The sequence below is a fragment of the Piliocolobus tephrosceles genome, chromosome 4, assembly GCF_002776525.5.
Source record: "Piliocolobus tephrosceles isolate RC106 chromosome 4, ASM277652v3, whole genome shotgun sequence".
Taxonomy (NCBI): domain Eukaryota; kingdom Metazoa; phylum Chordata; class Mammalia; order Primates; family Cercopithecidae; genus Piliocolobus; species Piliocolobus tephrosceles.
In genome coordinates this window covers 174,029,305-174,046,268 of record NC_045437.1, presented here as the reverse complement: position 1 = coordinate 174,046,268, position 16,964 = coordinate 174,029,305, and the positions used below count along the sequence as shown (strand labels likewise).

At 38.6% G+C, this 16,964-nt stretch overlaps 2 protein-coding genes across 3 annotated transcripts in view; one reads left to right on the top strand and one right to left on the bottom strand.

Moving 5' to 3' along the window:
- Window positions 1-2,237: 2,237 nt before the first annotated feature.
- ATG12 (autophagy related 12) lies at window positions 2,238-15,376 on the bottom strand. The gene is given in 5 exon segments (XM_023197526.2): window positions 2,238-5,320; window positions 6,366-6,428; window positions 11,341-11,477; window positions 15,068-15,287; window positions 15,289-15,376. Coding segments are annotated over 5 exon segments (564 nt in total). The 5' UTR covers window positions 15,373-15,376; the 3' UTR covers window positions 2,238-5,260.
- The window catches only part of AP3S1 (adaptor related protein complex 3 subunit sigma 1), a 72,426-nt gene continuing 70,558 nt past the window's right edge, over window positions 15,097-16,964 (top strand). For both annotated transcript variants that reach the window (XM_023197507.3, XM_023197516.3), the window contains exon 1: window positions 15,097-15,785. In XM_023197507.3, the coding sequence (XP_023053275.2) occupies window positions 15,417-15,785 (369 nt within the window). In that variant the 5' untranslated portion in view covers window positions 15,097-15,416. The remainder of the gene's footprint in view (window positions 15,786-16,964) is intronic.

Genomic DNA, 16,964 nt, shown 5'->3' with positions numbered 1-16,964 from the left:
TGCAGACTGGAACTGTTCCTATTCGGCCATCTTGCCAGTCAATCCTAAAAGCATTTTTTTTTTAGGCTCCCACATATGAGAATATGTGCTATTTGTCTTTCTGTGCCTGCCTTGTTTCACTTAACATCATAATATCCTCCAGTTCCATGTTGCAAATAACAGGATTACATTCTTTAAGGCTGAATATGCCATCATGTACACTTTCTTTATCCATTCATTCATGCATGTACTCTGAGGTTGATTATATATCCTGGCTATTGTGAGTACTGCTGCAATCGGGTATCTCGATATACTGCTCTCCTTACCTTTGGGTTTACAACCAGCAGTGAGAATGCTGGATTACAAAGTAGTTCTATTCGTTTTTGGAGGAAACTTCATACTGTTCTCCTTAGTGGTTTTAGTAATTTACATTCCTATCAACAGTGTACAAGTATTCTCCTTTCTCCACATCCTCACCAGCATCCATTATTGCCTGTCTTTTGGATAAAAGACATTTAAACTGGGGTGTGCTATCTTATTTAGTTTTGATTTCCATTTCCCTGGTGATTAGTGATGTTGAGAATTTTTTCATATACCTGTTGCCCACTTTGATATCTTCTTTTAAGAAACATCTATTCAGATCTTTTGCCTATTTTTAATTGTATTTTTTTGGCTATTAAGTTCTTTATATATTCTAGTTTTTAATTCCTTGTCAGATGAGTAGTTCGCAAATATTTTTGCCCATTCTGTAGTATATTTCTTCACTTTGTTTCCTCTGCTGTGCAGAAGCTTTTTAGCTTGATGTGATCTCATTTGCTCATTTTCACATAGGTTGTTTCTGAGGTCTTACAAGAAATCTTTGACCAGCCCAAACTTTTGGTTCCCCCAATTTTCTCTTCATAATTTCAAGGTCTTACATTTAAGTCTTTAATCTATTCTGATTTTTGTATATGGTGAGAGAGTGGGGTCTAATTTCATTCTTCTGCATTCACATACTCAGTTTTGCCTGCACCATTTATTTATTATAGCAGGGACTGTCCTTTCCTCAATGTATGTTCTTAGTGTGTCAAAAGAGTTGACTGTAAGTAAATACATGGATTTACTTCTGGGTTCTCTGTTCTGTTCCATTTGTCTGTGTCTTGTTTTTATGCTTCTTTCATGCTGTTTTGGTTACTATAGCTTTGCAGCATATAATTTGAGGCCCAGTAATGCAACGCCTCCGGCTTTGCTATTTTTTGCTCAGGATGGCTTTGGCTGTTCTGGGTCTTTTGTGGTTCCATACAAATTTTAGAGTTTTTTTTTTTCCTATTTCAGTGAAGAATATCATTGGTATTTTGATAGCAATTGCATTGAATCTGTAGATTGTTTTGGGTAGTAAAGCTGTCAGAATTTGCTGATGGACTGAAACTGGGTTTGAAGACAGTCAAAATTCTAAGCAACTAGAGGGATAGATTTATCATTCTTGAGACAAGATGGGAAAAGTGGGGCAGGAAAAGGGGAAAAGTATGTTTTGTAGATGTAGATAAAAGAACTGGGAACAAATACTTGAAGGAAGCAAGGAGGCAGATTTTGGCATGTTGTAAGAAAGACAGTTATGAAACAAATAGCCATTTCGAAATGGACAGGACATCCTTTGTGTCTATCACTAGAAGTAATCAACCTAGATTCGTGTATATCAGCTACGATGACAGAAGGAACTATGGGAGTTGATTTATAAAGATTCCTCTAAAGATTTTACTCACATACATACATGTTTTATCTTTCATTAATATTAAATACAGAAACATGGGTAAATTAATAATATTTCTACTTACTTTCCATTATTTCTAAAAATTCAGTTTTAAAAAATTCGAGACTTAAATTCAAATCTGAAAAATCTGTCCTACCCCCTTTAGTCAACATGAAAGTGACTCAAGAACAGGGACTTTATAGTCTCTTATGAGCTTTATTAGTGTTATTCCAATATTTAGGACATAGTAGGCATTCAGTGTGTGAATGAAAGGTTATATGAACAAACTGAGGTTTATACTTACGTTTCAAGGTTTTTGATATTGCCAAATTGCCCCCTAAAACTGATATACCAACTCATATTCTATTCACCAAAATATGACAGGATTTCCCCACAACTCTGCTAATACCAAGATGTACGTTATTTTTACTGATGTTTATCAGCATTGTTTTTATTTGTATTTTTTGTAACCAATAGGGTTCGAGGTGTTTCATGTTTTATTGGCCATTTGTTTTTTTCCTGAATCGAAATTTGGTATGTTTAACCTATTTTTCAGTTGGTCTTTTTTTTTTTTTTACCAATTGAAATGAATTGTTCACATATTTAAGACACTAAAAGCACTGTCATATGTTGCAAATATTTTCCATTACCTTCTGCTGTACAAAAATTTTATACAAAATTTCCTGTTTTTAGCTGTCATACTTTGCAAATCACAATTTCATTCACTCAATGTGTTACATTACTGATTATGTATAAGGAAATATAGTATTATGTGTGTGTGGGTACCAGATAAAAACCAGAATAACTGGGCACATGGCTCTGAGGCAGTATGCAGTAAGTGCTGTAATAGTGGTAGTTTGCTGTAAGTGTTTTTATGAAAGGGTACCTTTTCCTTGAATGATTCAGATAGCCTTTAAAAAGTTAAAATCTGAATCAGGCCTTGAAGAAGAGTGAGGATTTTAAAGGGTGAAAGTGTAAGTAAACAGCACGAGCAGAAGTAGAAAACAGAAAACACAAGGCATCTTGAAAGAACAGTGAATAATCCAGTTTGGGTTAAATAATGTAGGGAAACAGTATTTATATAAATACGACTTGAACTGTATTCAAATACTAATATTTGCTGAACTGTTTTCTGAATAGTTTTCATTATGTGGTCTGTAGCTGGCTTCCTCCTTTGTGCCAAGAGTTTACTCAGCATTATCATAATCCTTGGAAAATGAAGTAGAAACTGCATATTTTTATTTTCACACTCCTTCAACACCTAAGACTTTCCCACTTTGTGTTACAACTAAATTGGTTGACTAATGTCATATAATCTGAGGAATACACTGTACTTCTAGTAGATATTTAAGGTCCCTTTAGGATTGAAACTTATAGAAATCAGATTCCAGGAATTATCCAATCTCATTTTGATTTCAGATAAAACATTAATTTGCCTTATTCATTAAATATGGTGAATTCATTATGAAGTCTCTGGCATACTTTTAAAGGTCTGAGTACAAAATTGTAATATTATGCATATACTTTGTGTGCCATGGGTCATCTATGTACAGTAAAATAAAGCATGACATTATTGACATCTATTTAGTCACAAAGAAAACTTAAAATATCACCTGAATGTTCAATTTTCCCCCCCAAGTTTAGTAAGACTTGAGAGTCTAAATTAAAAATAAATTGTGTTTTAGGTTCTAGTCACCCAATAACTTATCAGATCCAGGCTTAATTATTGCTTCATGTTGTAAATTTAGCACAGAATGATTCTTTGAGTAAAGATCAAGAAATAACTAAATATGATTTGAAAAAGTACAAAGTCCAGGCCCGGCAGGGTGGCTCACGCCTATAATCCCAGCACTTTGGGAGGCCAACGTGGGTGGATCACCTGAGGTCAGTCAGGAATTCGAGACCAGCCTGGCCAAAATGGTGAAACCCTGTCTCCACTAAAAATAACAAAAAATTAGGCAGGCGTGGTGGCAGGCGCCTGTAATCCCAGCTACTCAGGAGGCTGAGGCAGGAAAATCACTTGAACCCGGGAGGCAGAGGTTGCAATGAGCCGAGATTGTGCCATTACAGTCCAGCCTGGGCGACAAGAGCAAAACTCCTTCTCTTAGAAAAAAATAAAAAAGTGCAAAGTCCTGTATATTCTTCAGAGTTGTTAGGAAAGAAAACAAATAAGGTTAGCTGAATATTTAGCTAACCTTAGATTTAATAAACTATTAAGTTATTTAGGTCAAAAAGGATAATTAAATGGATGCTACAAATTCAACCAGTATTTTCGATTTTTGAGGTCTATCATCTGAAACCTCAGTGGCAAACATAATAAAAAATTCAACATATTTTTATTTGTCAAATATATGAATATAATTAAATATATTCCTTCAGTAAACTGAAGCGGACAAAACTAGAGAACACATCTTTTCCATACTCAACTTATCTAACTTTAAAATGATACTACTTGGAATTCTACTACATACCATCTTAGATCCTGTTTTGAAATTCCATTCACATTCCATTTGATTTACTAGAATGCCTTTTATTTATTTATTTTTTTTTTTGAGATGGGGTCTCACTCTGTTGCCCAGCAGGAATGCCATGGTACAATCATGACTCACTATACCCTTGAACTCCCAGGCTCAGGGGATCCTCTTGCCTCTGCAGCTTAATAATTTTTTTTAAATTTTTATTTTTTTGTAGAGTTGGGGAAATTGCCTTGTTATCCAGGCTGGTCTCAAACTTGTGGCCTCACACAATCCCCACACCTCGGCCTTCCAAAGTGCTGTGATTACAGGTGTAAGCCACCATGGCTGATCTGGAATGCTTTCTATAAATGACAGAATAACACCACAGTTAGGTGACTGGGACTCAAGAATCCTTAAATGATAGTACTGAAAACAGGTATATGACTTATTTGTCCAGAATTTGTATTATAATATAACCATGTGTATTGTCTAAAATTACAGTCTTTCAGTCTGTCCAACGTGCTTGCTCTCCTGGCTAGATATTAGCTAAAAATTAGCAAAAACTGCCATTTCCCTTATTACTCCGCAGCAAAGATGTGAAACCAAAGTGCCTAATCTTTTCTGCCTGGTGAGCTGCCCTCTACTGGACTCTTTGAGGTATTCAGCCAGCAGGTCAATGTGACTATATTTAAGAAGGTAAACAGAGACATAAATGTAAACATTAAAAAAAAAGGAACCTTTTAGTATATTAACTTTTATCATGAAAACAATTTCAGTCATTTTGAGAACTGGCAATGAAGATGCTTATACAGTCTTAGTCTCCTTTTCAACCTTGGAGGCAGATCTGCAGCAATAATAGTAACAAGTAGGAGCAATGGGTGTACTATAATGACCATCTTTTATGATGATTGGTGTATTAATACAAATCACATTTTTTTGAGTCCATTCATGCTATGGATGTTTTCTTATGCATAAACATAAACACATACTGAATAGATCACATCTGTTAAGTCTCTTGCCACAAGCAGCAAAACTTTTCAGAGCTGTCTCTTCTGTGAAAATCCATCTTATGTAGCAAGTTGATTTTCTTTGTGGTTCATCCCCATGCCTGAGACTTGCAGTAATGTAAAACCAGTTTACCATCACTGCCAAAACACTACAAAAAAAAGGCAATAAATCAAACTCAATCTTTATTATTCTTAGATGAAACTAAGAAAATAAATGCCACATGTATCATAAATACCCACACGTGTATATTAAGTTACCTATGTTACAAGCTATCTCTTTCAAAGGATGCCTGTTTCTATTAGACACATATTAATAATCCGAAGTGTTTAATAAAATCTGTCCTTTAAGCATCTTAGGCATGAATGAGCTTATGTATTTTAATCTTGTCCTTTCTCTACATCTCCAACCACAATGTATGTAATTTCAGCTGTTTTCTAGTAGTGGTGCTACTAGGTGTACTCTAATGACTCTTGCAATGACACTGTAAGATGTTGAACAAAGTCATTCTTACGCTGTTTTTTCAATTTCTTGTAGGCAGATTTGGATAACAGATTATAAGAACAATGCAGAAGAAATCAACCATAAAGAAAAAGCCTTACTTTCTAAGAATTACAAAGATGACTTTGAAATATAATATATTCCTTGGTTCTTCAATCACTGTATAATTTATTAAGATCTTACTATGATCAAGATGTTAGATAACAGAACAAGAAAGTCATCTTTTCTTCTATCCCAGACAATTAAGAATGGCATGATGGACGGGCACAGTGGCTCACGCCTGTAATCCCAGCACTTTGGGAGGCCAAGGTGAGCGGATCTCACAAGGTCAGTAGATCGAGACCACCCTGGCAAACATGGTGAAACCCTGTCTCTACTAAAAATAAAAAAAAAACAAATCAGCCAGGTGTGGTGGCACACACCTGTAGTCCCAGCTACTTGGGAGGGCAAGACAGGAGAATTGCTTGAACCCAGGAGGCGGAGGTTGCAGTGAGCCGAGATCATGCCACTGCACTCCAGCTTGGGCGACAGAGTGAGACTCGGTCTCAAAAAAAAAAAGAAAAAAAAATGGCATGCCATCTCTTGAAATAAAAATGTGAATTAACAATACTACACAGTATACATATTATACAGATGTGCATACTCCATTAAGAAAAAAGCAGTATTTTTTTTTTTTTTTTTTTTTTTTTTTTTACCTCATACAGAGTTCCAACTTCTTGGTCTGGGGAAGGAGCAAAGGACTGATTCACATAAATAAACTACAAGAAAGGAGAGAAAAACAGAGACGTTTAAGGGTATCCTGATTAATCTGCATTTTTCTGCATTCCAATCAGCTAGCTATTTCGTATTGTTTCCACAACTGAAGAAAGCTTCTCTGAACTCCTAACTTTTCTAGTCAATTTAAAGAGATCTTTATGAAGATCTCATTTTTCCTCCAGAGGAATAAAAATAACACAATTCCAGTTCCTAGAACAGTGGTTCCTAATTTTTTATAACTAAGAAACTTTTAAATATTTTTTACAAATAGCTTTTGAAGGGCTGGCTATTCAAGAAATTGCATTATCATAAAAATGTCCCCACTTACCCATAAAGAATTTCCCCTAAGAAAATTACACACACACAGAGTCAAAAATCAGTATGTCTAATATTCAAGGTAGTTTGTGCACTTTCCTTGGGTAAATGTATGACATACATACTTAGGTTTTTTATAAAGTCACTTACAGGCAAATGAACCAGGAAAAAAGTAACAAAATGAAAACCTTATAACCTTGCTCTTTAAAGGATTCGCTGCTCAATGTTTCAGTTTAGTCTGTTTTTACTAAAATATTTCTAGTACTTAAAAAAAGTCAGTGTTGAAGTGCCTTCTAATAATTTTCTTTTTGGAAAACAAAACATTATATGCAGGTAACATATTTAGTTTTCCTTTAATATCCAAATTTGGGACTAAAATGTCCTGGATTAAACTTAGTATTAAAAAAAAAAGTATCAGAATAGCTGGTTGACAGACACTATTTTGATCACCAACCATGAACAATCAATATTGCTCGCATCTCTCTTACTTAGCCAACGTAGTGTGGTGATTAAGTGTACAGGCTCTAATGAGACACATCTGGGTTTGAATCCTGGCTTTAAATACAAATAATCTCTCATTCTCTTTATTTGTAAGATATGGAAAATAACAGTAACTATACCTCTTGGGTCTGTTGGGAAAGACAAAATGAGATAATGCACTAAGTATCAGTGCCTGGTGTATGTACTCAAGAGATGTTATTGTTAAATTATCTTTAAATAGTTCATGCTGAAATATCAATTCGTGGTTACGGCTAAGTAGAGTTCTGGTACAAATATTTCAGAACTGTAACAGAAAACAATGTGCATTTTAATGTGAATTTTTTTGTAATACAAATAAAATTTGTGTTCAGTGCCTGACAATTTATGAGCAAATCCAGATTTTACTCTTGTACGTTATAAATGAGGGGAAGGCTCTCAATAACAGCTTAGTTTATCAGTGTCAATGATGTGCTGAGAATTGTACATGGAACTATGAAGATTAATGTGACCTCTTCCCTCAATGAGCTTATAATCTATCTATAGGAGAGGCAGACACACATGAATAAATATGGGTGGGAAAAGTACATCTAATGAAGTATGTAGCATACAGAAATGTACACTAGTCTAGCCTAGCAAAAGGGTCAGGGACGGCTTTGTGGGAAATAAGCAGGATTTAACCAGGTGAAGAAAGTAGTAATTAGGACTTCGTAGGCAAAGGAGACAAAGAGTAAGATGGTGTTGTGTTCACAGAAAACAGCAGACTAGATGGAGCAGAGAACCAACCGAAGGAATTCAGTGTGATTTTCTAACAGGTGTTAATTGAAAATTTTAAAAAAGCAATTCAGTTAGTTTAAAAGAGATAAAGCTCTATATAAGTAACAGGTTAACATCATCAATTCCACTGTAGAAACGCTAAGTGGCTTATAATTTGTTCCTTTAAAGTAGATGTAGTTACTCCAGGTTTGTGAAAGTAAAATTCCATGGAAATATTATTTCCAAACTACAAGAACTTGTGCAGACAAAATTAGTTAGTTTTATTAATTACTTTGCCTTTAAATCAGCTTTTTTTCTTTTTACCTTTAAATCAGCAGTCTTTAAATTGATGTCTCTAGTTATTCTGGTTATAAAGCTCTCTGTCTAGTAGATTCCTCATGGATTCATTGGAATAGCATTTTCTGCTAATAGTTTGTGCCCCGATTAAATCAGTTATGCAGGATATGAAAGCCTTATTTCACTTTTTCCTTAAGTATCTTTGCTGTCAAAGTTTGATGACAGCCTAATTTTCTAAGTCATGCCTTCTTTCCTAACCCCTATATTTCCAAATGATTTCAAGTCCAGTAATTTTAACAGAATGCATCCTGGTGTTCATTATTCTGGGTTGATACTCTCAGGTATTTGGGATGTTTTTTCAGTATGTATTTTGAAATCTCTTAAATGACATTTTTACAGTATTTTTTCTGTTCCCTTGCTCTGTTTTTTTTCTTCACAGACTTGTCCAAAGGCTGACTCACTTTTAAATTTTTTTCATCTATTTTTCTTAACCCATTATCCATTGTTTACGTTCCTCCTACTTTAGTCTCCATTTCTGAAATAATTTTCTTTTATTTCTAATTCTTTTCCTGAGCTCTGTCACTTCATTTCTTAGTTTTACTAATGCTGATGATTGTTTTTCTTTCATGTCTTATACCATCTTCTTGTTTTTAGCTCGTTTTGAAATACAAGGTTCCAGTTTTCGACTTGTCTTATAGGCATATTTTTCTGGCTTGATTTCATCGTCTCTAGAGATGTTGTTCTTTTCCGCATCTCTTTTTTCTTGTAACACTGTACGGAATTTGACCTTGTTATTGTTTCTATGTGAAATTAGTTTTCCTCAATTTTTAGAATGAGGTGAATTAGGGTAGTTTTTCTAACTTCACAGAGCTCCCCGTTGTTCTCTGTATACTGTTCAAAACAATGGAGGCCTGCTTTGAGCTTTCTAAGTTCTGTTCCCCTCCATTTTGATCTGGTCTTTCTCTTTCCTTCCTTTCTCACGTCCCTACCCTTTTCAATTTTCATTTCACTTCCCAAAATTTCTCCTCAGTATGGGGTCCTGGAGCCCTCCTGGGTCTATTTTGAGATTGCTTGAGCCCTTCAAGTCCTCCTTAGTGCAAATACGTTGTTATCACATGCTACAGGAGAGGGCAAAACTCCTCTCAGTCAGCTTCTATTCTCAAATTGGCTCACTTTGCTTCTCAGTCAGGATCTATTAGAGCTTTTGAGGTTCTTCTTGTCTCAGTGCTGTCAGATGCCAACCCTGTTTCTTACTGCTTCTTTCAGCACAGATGCTGATACCATGCAGGTCCTGTGGTTGCTGGTGGTTTGCCCCCACCAACATGTGTTTTGGGGCTCATGAGGATATCTTATCACCTAGTTTTGTTACAAATACTAATCATGGATTTTTGGTTTTGCTATCTAGTTGACTAAGTTTTGTGAGAATTCAGAGAGATTCACGCTTGCCTTCTGATACCACTATCTTCCCAGAATTCCTAGCATTACTTTTTTTCCTTTAACGTCCATTTTGCTAGATAAAACTCAGAAGATATCAGTTTTAGTTTAATCTAGGAAAATGACAAAATAATTTTTTATGTTTCCTATTGCTTAAATGGGAAAGGATAATCACATCCACTACAGAGGCTTTAATTTAACCTTTATGAAATTGTTTACATAGGGTAAAATGGTTGAATGATGGCAATTTTATGTGGTTCAACCTACTATGTATGGTATCAATCCAGTCCTTTCAGGTTACTGAACGAATATAGGCAATACAAAATTTCAAGACTTTTAACAGAGAACACAGTATCATTTCATCTTTTTTTAATCTCCATGTATTTCTAAACTAATGCATTAAATTAGTCAGTACATTTATTTTTACCAACTCTTCATGTTGCGTCTTTAGTAAATACATAGCCTCTGCTCATTTCTCTCAAATGTATGTCCTCATTCCCCTGACTTTTCCACTTAGCTTCACCTTTGTGAGAGCACTTGCAGCCAAACTCTTAGATCAGTCAGTTTTTTGCTCCTCCCTGACAAAAGGAAATTCCAACATGTCCTGCTTTAATGATAGTTCACTTGCTTTACCCATGCACACACCTGTGTTCAGAAGCAAATATTTCCCCCTAGCGCCCCCACACAAAAATTCCTGATTTTATTTAAAAAATACATAGCGATTCTTCAACTACCTATTCACTCATGCTATCTGAGTTAATACTATCCAAGATTGTGATCTATTTGCAGATAAAGGTGTCTGATATATATAAATTGTATATATAAAAAACACTTAATATGCCAAATACATGTAGACGTTTAAATTTCTGTAGTCAAATGCCAAGTTAAAATGCAGTGGCATTTAAAGAATTAACCTTCACTACAACTGCCCCTGTGAAGTGCTTAATGTGTACTGTAACATGAAATATTTCTTAGTTCTTTCACAATATATGGCAAAGATACATTGCTTACCTCAAGAAAAATAGGAAAAAAGTAACTGCTATCAAAACAAATTGAAAAAATCCAAAACTTTTGTAGTAATGTACAGATATTGTAATGCTCTATGATAGATTTTTCTGCACGGGTATTCAGTGACTTTCTGAGGAAAACAATACAGGAAGCAATAAATACATAAATAAACTGGTTCACATTGTAAAACAAGTCTAAAACATTTTATTTCAGAATTCCTCAGAGAATCCTTTGATAAACTACATAAACTCCACTAACAAGAGGTAAGGCAGGGCACAGTGGCACACTCATGTAATTCTAGCACTTCTGAGGTGGCCCCGTCTCTACTAAAAACACAAAAATTAGCCAGGCGTGGTGGTGCACTCCTGTAATCCTGGCTACTCGGGTGGCTGAGGCAGGAGAATCGCTTGAACCAGGAGAAGGTCGCAGTGAGTCACTGCACTCCAGCCTGGGCAACACAGCGAGACTGTCTCAAAGAAAATGAATAAATAAAAATAAAGGGATAAAAGGGCATAACAAAAGCAACATATGTGGCTCCATATGCATTTCTATAAACAACAGTTAAATCATTGTTGCCTAGGAACTACTGCAAATTTTTGTAGGAAAACGTCACCATTGGTTTCATACCAACTGTTCTGAGGCCACAAGTTTAAGAAACTTTTTGATGAAGTCAATGAGTCCTTGGATGGTTCGGGTTCGCTCTACTGCCCACTTCTTTGTTTTCATAATAGGAGTATCTCCCACAGCCTTTAGCAAAATGTCAACTGTAAAACAATAAAATTTACTGACAATTACATGGAAACATCTAAAGAGAATGGAATATAAAAGACTTAGAAATCAGAAATATTTAATCTACATCCATCTTATGTATTTATGATACTGAAGATATGTGAGAGGTATAAAAATGTTAGATTCTTTTCCGTAATTTTTTCTTGATCCTACGAAGTTCTCCCAACAGGACTAATTTTTAAAATGCATTTTATCTTAACAGGCAATTCCGAAGAGAAGAAATACAAATGATCAATACAAAAACAGTATTTAAGTTCACAAAAAGCAAAGTAAAATAATGTCATGTCCCTTTTCACCCACCAAACTACTTAAAATTAGAATAATTACCAGTGTAGATGATACTACTTTTGAGAATGTAAAATGGTACACTCTTTGTGGAATGCAATATGGTAATACAGATCCCAATAAAGGTATACTTTGATTCAATAATACTTCTAGGAATCTAGTCTAAGAAAATATGAGATGTGTAGAAATTCACTTAAAAAGATTTCACCTCCATTTAAGCATTTATTTTTATATGAAACACTGGTAAACCTAAATATCCAAAGGATATTTGGAGGTGACTGATTAAATGGAATGTAGTAAACAGCATACACTTTAAACTGCCTGAGGTTCAAATCCTGGCTCTGCCATTTGCTGGGTATATATGTGGATACTTAATTTCTCCAACAGCATGTATAATATCTCAAATGCATTAAAAACCATCAAAAACACATTCACATAAATATGGAAGAATACGCACCAAAACGTTATTTTTCATTAGTGACATTGTAGGCAACGGTTACTTGGTTTTATTTATGCTTTTTGTAACTACCAAATTTTCTGTAATCAACTTTTCAATAAAGGAAAGCAGTAAGTTATTAACAATAATAGAAAAACCAAAGGCCAAAAAGAAGTTGCAGAAAGAGAAATCTTAAGGTTTCAATGATCCAAAACACAGATATGCAAACCCAAACCCTATGAATCTGTCTCTTGAATAAAGTTATTTGCTGAAAAACAAAAAGCAAACAAACATCTGGCCAGGCGTGGTGGCTCACGCCAGTAATCTCAGCACTTTGGGAGGTCAAGGAAGGAGGATCACTTGAGGTCAGGAGTTCAAGAGGGCCCAGTCCCCTTCCAACTTCTTATTCAAGACTAGCCTGGCCAACATGGTGAAACCCCGTCCCTACTAAAAATACAAAAAATTAGCCAGGGGTGGTGGTGCATGCCTGCAATCGCAGCTACTTGGGAGGCTGAGACAGGGGAATGGCTTGAACCCGGGATGCGGAGGTTGCTGTGAGCGGAGATGCGCCACTGCACTCCAGCCTGGGTGACACACTGAGACATCCTCTCAAAAAAAGAAAAAACACATCTGCAGTCAAAAAGCAAGACACATTGAAAGCAAAATAGTGTATTGCTGCCCCCTAAAGTTAACTCTATTCTACTACACCCTTCTAGCTCCATTTTTTTGGTATTAAATGTTGGGGCCGAAAGATCAGAGGTCAATTTATTCAAGTTTACCCCTGGAACGAAGGCATCTAGAACACATGATGCATGCACATTTTATCTTCCTACTAAAGAACTAATTATCCCAGGCCCAGTCATCTCGGGAATAGGAATGTATTTGGAGATAACATGGGATTTTAGTTATCCTATCTTTCATACCTCCCTTCACTGCTCCCTTAATCCCCTGGGGCTATCAGTAAATCGATTAACGCAATTAAACATTTCCAGAAAGTGAAGCAGAAAATATCATGAGTTATGCTACTTAAGGAAGAAGTGTAAGACAGTGAGAAACTAGAGAAGGAAAATAATTTAACTACAGTTGCCCTGTCTTTTTAATTTTAACGGTGATTTGCCTGTAGTTTTGAACCCCGGATAGACATCAGAAGCAACTAGGAAAACACTTACTCCCCGGGTAACCTAACATACCGCCAGTGCCAAAACCTTGGTCTGTTTCAACAATCTTTCTTCTGTAGATTAAAACAAAGGCTGAGGATACAAAACAGTTAAGCTGCTTTCATCAGATCATCCTCAACAAATGATGACAACCTCAAGGTAGGAATAATTAGAAATAGGTTAGGAATAGAAAGTTTTATATTGGAGAGGCAAACTGAAATGCTAACAAGAGCCAGAAAATAAAAATCTGATCCTTAAATGACAGTTCAATTTGCAAAAAATACTGTTCAGACCAAGCAAATATTTAGATTATAAGCCACTGTTTTTTTTAGCTTCAGTTTTACACAGCTATCATCAGGGTCAAGTAATAAGCTTTTGACTAAGACTGTTAAACCTTAAAACGAATCTCGGAAAGTCCGCTCTTGCCTATGTATATTGGAAGAAAAAATGCAACAAAAAACTGTAAAACCTGCGGAATTCTTTTCTAGCGGCTATCCATGGAAATAATCACAGTGCATCACGTGGAAATGGGAGTCTGACTTAAAGGGGCAGTCTTGGGAGAGAATTATCCTCCACAGTAGCAGAAGTTGAAGAAAAGGCAATGAGACCAATGTCTTTTTTTTTTTTTTTTTTTTGAGGTGGAGTTCGCTCTTGTTGTCTAGGCTGGAGTGCAATGGCGCGACCTCCCCTCACTGCCACCTCCGCCGCGCGGGCTCAAGCGACTCTCCTGCTTCAGCCTCCCGAGTAGCTGGGATTACAGGCGCGCGCCACCACGCCCAGCTAATTTGTATATTTTTAGTAGAGACAGAGTCTCACCATGTTGGCCAGGCTGGTCTCGAACTCTTGACCTCACGTGATCCACCCTCCTCGGCCTCCCAAAGTGCTGGGATAACAGGCCTGAGCCACCACGCCCCGCCAGAGACCACTGTCATCTTAAGACTGAACGCGGAAAACTTGTCTAAGGACAAAATCAGCCTCTCTGAATCGAGGATGCTTATATGCTGCTTTTCTCATAGGCAACTCTAACTCTACAGAGTGCTTTAGAACACGTAACCTTGGCAATCTCTTTTACAAAGGAAAACATTCTCAAACAATAAAGGGTTGGGGATAGCTGGTTCAAGCAATGAAGTAACTCAAAAAGGTTCCAAAATGTGTTTCTTAAAAAGGTAACATCTATGCCTTTAGCTTTCCCTTAGCAGTCTTCATTTTGCGTAAGAATTTGGTTTTTGGTTTAAGGAGCGAATTCACAACCAACTGGGAGGGGGAAAAACCAAAAAAGCGAGTAAGTCAGAAGGCGTGAATTCTAATCCAGGCTTTGCCAGTGACCATCCCTACCACCGTAAAACATCATTAAAATAATTAGCTCTTGTGTTAAGTACCTGGAATTACCGAGAACCCCCACTCAGCTCCCTTCCTCCTTCAAAGAGCTCGCAGTCTGGCCAACTCAAAGAATACAATATAAAAAGGGGTGTGGCAGCCAAGTATCAGGACCTACACCGACAGACAGAGTATTTGGACACTCAACTCAAAAGCCTTAAAAATCAAAAAGTACACTTCTCCTGATGACTGGTCAAAATGCAGGTCTAGGACGGGAGCTCCTCTAAATTTTGCTTCTTTACTGGTCGCCACTCCCAGTCGGATGCAATCTGAACCTCCCGCCTCTCTGCCCGGAAATAAATTCAGTTACTTTTTTTCTTGGTGTCGCCAGCAGGTTCCTCTGTTCCCGGGGAAACTGCAGCGGAAGACGGGGGCTCCGGGGTGGTTGTTTCTGGGGAGACCTCCGTAAGTCCTTCCCCTCCAGCAGCACCTGAGGGAGGAAGCTGCAACATAGACTGCAGCTCCTCCGCCATCTTGCTTGGAGAGACTGGAGAGCGGAAGTAGCGATTGAGCGCGTGCAGTGGGCGTGCGTTTTCTCCAGAGAGCGTCGCAAAGGAAGCGCCGGAGTAGGGGAACCCAATTCCACAGTGAAACTTGGTGTTCCTGGCTAGTCATTCAAATCGAAGCTGTGGCAGACTTCTGAACGTTAATAACGCAACATGCGTTTCTCCGCGACTACAGACCTCAGGAAAGGAGAGGTGGGCAACATCTCCGTGCTGGGTCGAATGCGCACGCCCCTCTTTGGCCGCTGGCTCGGACCTAGAAATGTTTCCGCTTTCCTCAGTGCCAGCCCCGCCCAGGCTCCGCCCCTCGGGCCCCGCCCGGCGACTCGGGAGCGCGCGCCGGCGCGTACGGGAGGGGGCGGGTGGGGAAGGATCGCAGGCGAGATTACGAGGCGAGGCTCGTGCGCCCGCCCCCGCCCTGGCCCCCAGTGCCCACCCGGTCGGCCCGGCACAGCCATGATCAAGGCGATCCTAATCTTCAACAACCACGGGAAGCCGCGGCTCTCCAAGTTCTACCAACCCTACGTGAGTATCCAGCTGCTGCTGATCCGGGCGAGGGGGAGTCGTTGGCGACGGGCAGCGCCCAGCGCGGCTTCCTCAGAGCGACCCCCTCCGGCGCGCTGCGGCCCTTCTCGCGTCCTGGCCGCCTGGCTCTCGCCGGCTGTCAGCCTCCCGGTGGGTGTGGACGGGGTGCCCACCTCCCTGCCGCGCGGTCAGCCACCGACGTGGCTTTGCCCGGGCGGTTCCTCCGCCCGTCGGTGGGCTGCGTGCCTTCCCGGCTGCGCGGGCGAGGCCCTCGCCGATCGGGCAGCGGCAGCCCACCCGCGCCCCGGAGCCCTGCGCCCCGGCCCCAAGAGCCAATCCCGCGCGACTGCCTTGTGCCGCCGGCGGCTGCAGTTAGCCCGGGAGGAGGAAGACGGGGCGGAACTCGTTCTTCTCGCCCCCCTCCCGCGACTCCCAGCCTTTCCGAGTGGACTTCTTGCTGTGCTTTGGACAGATGGGCTACTGGTTTTCACCGTAATCATCTCATAGGGCAGGAACTTTGGCTTCCTGCGTTTGAGAACTGCACGCTCTGTACAGTCTCTCTCCTGTCTGTTTCGATACGTGACCGACTGCCCAGTGTGACTTTCAGGTGTCTCCTTATTAAAGAGGAAGATACGTGAGGACCTAATATTTTTATCAGGACTTTTAGCAGCTGGCTGCAAATTATTTACCCTCGAAGTAACCAGCGACGTTTGTAGTTGACTGATTGGAACTGTGGTTCTATACCTAAAAGTTATGATTTCAGCTTCAGCTTTGGCATTTTTCCACATATGGGAATTTGCCATCATTTATAGTTTTTTTCTATTTATGAAGAATAGTAACATTTGTAGAACTTCTCTTTTAGATGTGTGAATACTGTTTAGTATGGACAAGTGCAGGAGGCATTAAGGTAGTAGAGATAAGTGATTTATTGATGATCGAGGAAGGGTTTTATAGAGGTATGTGCTCATCTGAGCGCAAAATTCACTAGCTGAAACACATAAAATTGGGTTCCCAGTGGTAGGATTAATGTGAGGTATAACTGTTGTGTGGTATTGTGGCACTTTGCTTATAGCCAGAAATGAGCTTTCAATTCAATTTTGAAATTGTGCCAAGGCTAACGCTTTTATGCAGATAAGTCCCAGATGGAAATCAATCTTGCCGTTACAAAGTAAATGTGAA